General features: G+C 51.3%; 1 protein-coding gene across 1 annotated transcript in view; it reads right to left on the minus strand.

The window, feature by feature from the left end:
• Positions 1 to 444: 444 nt before the first annotated feature.
• Positions 445 to 3,742, minus strand: part of SLC25A41 (solute carrier family 25 member 41) — a 3,545-nt gene continuing 247 nt past the window's right edge. The window contains exons 2-7 of the mRNA XM_069083172.1: positions 3,281 to 3,436; positions 2,933 to 3,085; positions 2,085 to 2,192; positions 1,514 to 1,681; positions 1,168 to 1,315; positions 445 to 770 (exon numbers count right to left, since the gene is read on the minus strand). Of these exons, the coding sequence (XP_068939273.1) occupies positions 445 to 770; positions 1,168 to 1,315; positions 1,514 to 1,681; positions 2,085 to 2,192; positions 2,933 to 3,085; positions 3,281 to 3,436 (1,059 nt within the window). The remainder of the gene's footprint in view (positions 771 to 1,167; positions 1,316 to 1,513; positions 1,682 to 2,084; positions 2,193 to 2,932; positions 3,086 to 3,280; positions 3,437 to 3,742) is intronic.

The following is a 3,742-nucleotide window of genomic DNA, read 5'->3' on the forward strand; positions in this document are numbered from 1 at the left end:
TGATGTATGAGTTTTAGAAACCCTGATGAAAATGGAAATGAGATGCTGTGACTTGGGCCTCCAGTTCTCCTCCCACAACTCAAGTGTTCTAGGCTCCATTTTCCCTTGCATGTTCCAGGTAACCTGGATCCTAGGATCCCTTTTGGTTCAGCTGTCCTCAGTCACCAGTTTTTTTCCCACAGCACAGAGGCCCAGGCTCCAACGATGTCCCACAGCTGTCTCGGATCACTGGTTTCCCTCCTACAATTCAGTTACACTTGGCCCATACCCCACATCTCACCCACATACACAGATGCCACACAATAGATGATTTACTCCTTTATCACCACTTTCACTGTCTTCTCCAAAACTGAATCTTGGTCTGGAGGAACCCCATCCAGCCCCTGGGAAGATTTGGGAAATAGGCCTCACTCTAGAGTCCTCCCTGCCTTTCCCATTCTGGGGCTAAGAGCATTGGAAAGGGCTCTGAGCTGGCCTTATGTGCCTAGCATCTCCTTGGCCCGACTCTGTCAGGCTCCCTGGGTGGGGGATCCTCCCCAGCCTCTGATTGGGGCGTCTCTGGCCCTCTAGCCCTCCAGACAAGAGGGGAGGCAACTTAGTCACTCCCAGAGCACTCTTCATGGCTTCATACACCACGTAGCTGATGCTCACTGCTGGCAGCACCTTCAGGAGGGTGGGGGTCACCCCCCGGTACAGGCCGGGCATACCCTGCTGGGCAAGGATCTTTCCAAAGACACTTCGCATGGTGGGTTTTGAGCCCTCCACGGTGTCTGTGAAGTATAAGGGAAGGGGGTAGGATCCAGTATCAGGGCAAGAAGTCAAGTAGTCAGGGGTCCCTTTTCTATCCGCCACCAAGGGAACAAATAGAATTGGGATTTGATTAGCAGGGCCCCAAGAGGTAGCCAATCCACAACAAGGGGGAAATGAAAGCAACCTAATCTCCCATCCTCAAGTGTTTCCTCTCTATGACCTACTTTGGAAGTCTAATAGGCTTCTAGGCATCCCTTCCACAATTCTTTTTCTAGACCCTCAGCTTCCTTCAGACATAGGAGGGATCTCAAATCCCTTCCTACCACACAGATGTTTTGGGTCTCTGGTGCCCAGTGGAATTTTGAAAAAGTGGGTATCTTAATAGTGGAGAGAGAGATAGACTAGAGAGTGTCTTACCTTGGGCCTGCATCCTTGTCCGCACCAGTGTCAGGGGGTAGGTGGCCATCTGGCCACAGGTGCTGGACAGTGTGGTGGACAACAGGCTGACCATCCCACTGGAATTGTTTGTTTCAAACCCTAAGTAGCGCCAGACCCACTTGAGAGACTATCAGGAGGGAAAAAGTAAAGAGGGCAGTGTTGGGCCAAAAGATTTCGGTGTCCTTGAGCGCCTTTCTCCTTCGTAAACCCTTCCCCTTGCCCTCAGTGTACCCTCATCCATTCATGCAACCAGCCCCACTCCTGCAGTGATCCTCTATCCCATCACTGGGAGACCCAGGGCAGCCTGTGCCCTGGGATCCCTGACCTCATAGACAGCCAAGTCGGTGCAGGCATAAGGCACAATGCCCAGCATGTTGGGCAAGTAACCCCGATAGAAGGCTTGGGCTCCCTCACGCCATAGGATCTGGCCCGCACAATCCAGTAGTCCATTGTACTGGCCCGTCCGCCGGAGCATCAGCCGGGTCTTCAGCACCTGGAGTTGGAGTCAGAGTATCCAGGTTCAAATTCATGCTCTGCTACTTACTAACTGTGTTATTCTGGGCAAGTCCCTTCATCTTGCTGGCCCTCAGTTTCCTCATCTGTAAAATATTCAGGTTGGACTGGATGGTTTCTAATGTTTCTTCTAGCTCTAAATCTCATGATTCTATGAGGTGCCTGGGCCTGGAGAATGTCCTAGGGGAACAGGAGGGGTTGGACATTGGATTCAGAAGTTGGATATCCCACCTCCCACTTTGTCAGGCAAAGACCCAGAGAAATTGATCTGATCTGAAAGACTCTGGCAGGAAGGGGCAGGGGGATAGGGCACACGAATTCTGTCCCCCAGTCAGTCCCATCCTGCCTAATTATACAGAGACAACTATGGATCAAGAGCTCACCTCCATGGGGTTGATGAGAGTCTGGGAGATGGCCACTGCCAGGGAGCTAGCCAGGATTCTTTCATGAAAGGGCTGTGGGTTTTTCTGGTTGCAGAAGGAAGTCTTACACTGTAGGAAGTGAGGAGGTGACAGGGGAGAAAGGGGTGAGGGAAGAATTAATAGTTCTATCCCTACCCTCTCCCAATCCCTTCCCAGAGTCCCTTCCCCCAAATTCTTTTCCTGACTTCCCAAACCCTCAGGGCCATCCCTGTAATCTCTTGCTCCTTTAACCCCAAAAGGCTGGATGGAAGAAATGGTAGAAGGGGACCTCAGGTGAGATGGACATGTTGTGGGTACTATTGGACAGAGGATGATAAAAAAGGTGGACACTGGAGGGCTATTAAAAAGAGGGCTGTTGGGGCAGCTAGGTAGCACAGAGAGTAAGAGTACCGGCCCCAGTGTTGGGATGACCTGGGGATCGAATCTGGGATCAGACACTTAGCACCCACCCAGAAACACCTGGCCGTGTAACCTTGAGCAAGTTACTTAACCCCAATTGCTTTAAAAAAAAGAAAGAAAGAAAGAAAGAATGCTGTAGGACTAGGTTCTGAGTCAGAGTCAGGGTTGAGTGAAAGATAGTACAGACATGAGGGTGAGAATGAGTGCCTGGGCCTGGGTCAGAAACAAGGTGAAAATTAGGATAAAACTAATATTGGTTGGGAAGGTCAGAACCTGAATCAGGTACAGATCTAGGGTCTAGAACAGGTGAAAGTGTAGTTCAGGGTCTGTGTAAGAGGGTGGGCCCAGGTCGGAGTCAGAGTCCAGCTCTTAAGAGGGGATGTGGGAACAGTCTCAGCCTCTCCTCCCACCTGCTCAAAGACAGAGAACTTGATGGCATACTCAGGGGCAATCTTGAGTACGTTGATGCCATTTCCCCGCCACAGGGAGCCAATTCCACCTTCTTGAATCATGCTCCTCATGCCCCCCAGCAAATTCATGATGTTTGCTTTGGAGGCATAAACCTGGGTACACAGGGAGAGGATGTCCCCATCCCTGTGCTCAGTCCCTGGCCCATGCCCATGCCCATCCCCAACCCCAATCAATTCTCATGCCCACCCTTCATCATCACTCCCATCCGCATCACTATCCTGCCCTCCTCCCTTTCTCTAGCCTTGCCCCCAGACCAGTTCCTATTTGTATTCCTTGCCTGTCTGTACCTGCATGAAGACTTTAGCCCTGTCCAGAGGGGCTGTCCCAGTACGTGACACAGCACCAGCTACAGCCCCTGAGACTAGAAACTTCCACCAGACTGTTTTGTTGGTCTCCCGCAACACTTCTACCGGGACCATCAGGTGATCACCAGTGTCCAGCACCTGGTCAGACCAAGTTCCAGGGTTTCTATAAATCGGATCAATATCCTAAACCACAGAAAACTGCCCCCCAGACTTTAATCACTGAGGGTGAGAGGACCCTGATTGATTATCTACTCAGTGATTGCCTCTTCTAGCATTTTTGGATTGAGATGTAAAGCTTGGCCCTGGCCCCTGCTTTGCCATCTTCTCCCAAGCTTTGTACCATCCTGGGGCAGCTAAGCCATGAATAGAGCACTGGCTCTGGAGGCAGGAGGACCTGAGTTCAAATCCAGCCTCAGACACTTGACACTGACTCACTGTGTGACC

Source organism: Petaurus breviceps, unplaced genomic scaffold, assembly GCF_028583685.1.
Source record: "Petaurus breviceps papuanus isolate PSGF00001 unplaced genomic scaffold, PetGlider_PUasm1.0 172, whole genome shotgun sequence".
NCBI lineage: Eukaryota > Metazoa > Chordata > Mammalia > Diprotodontia > Petauridae > Petaurus > Petaurus breviceps.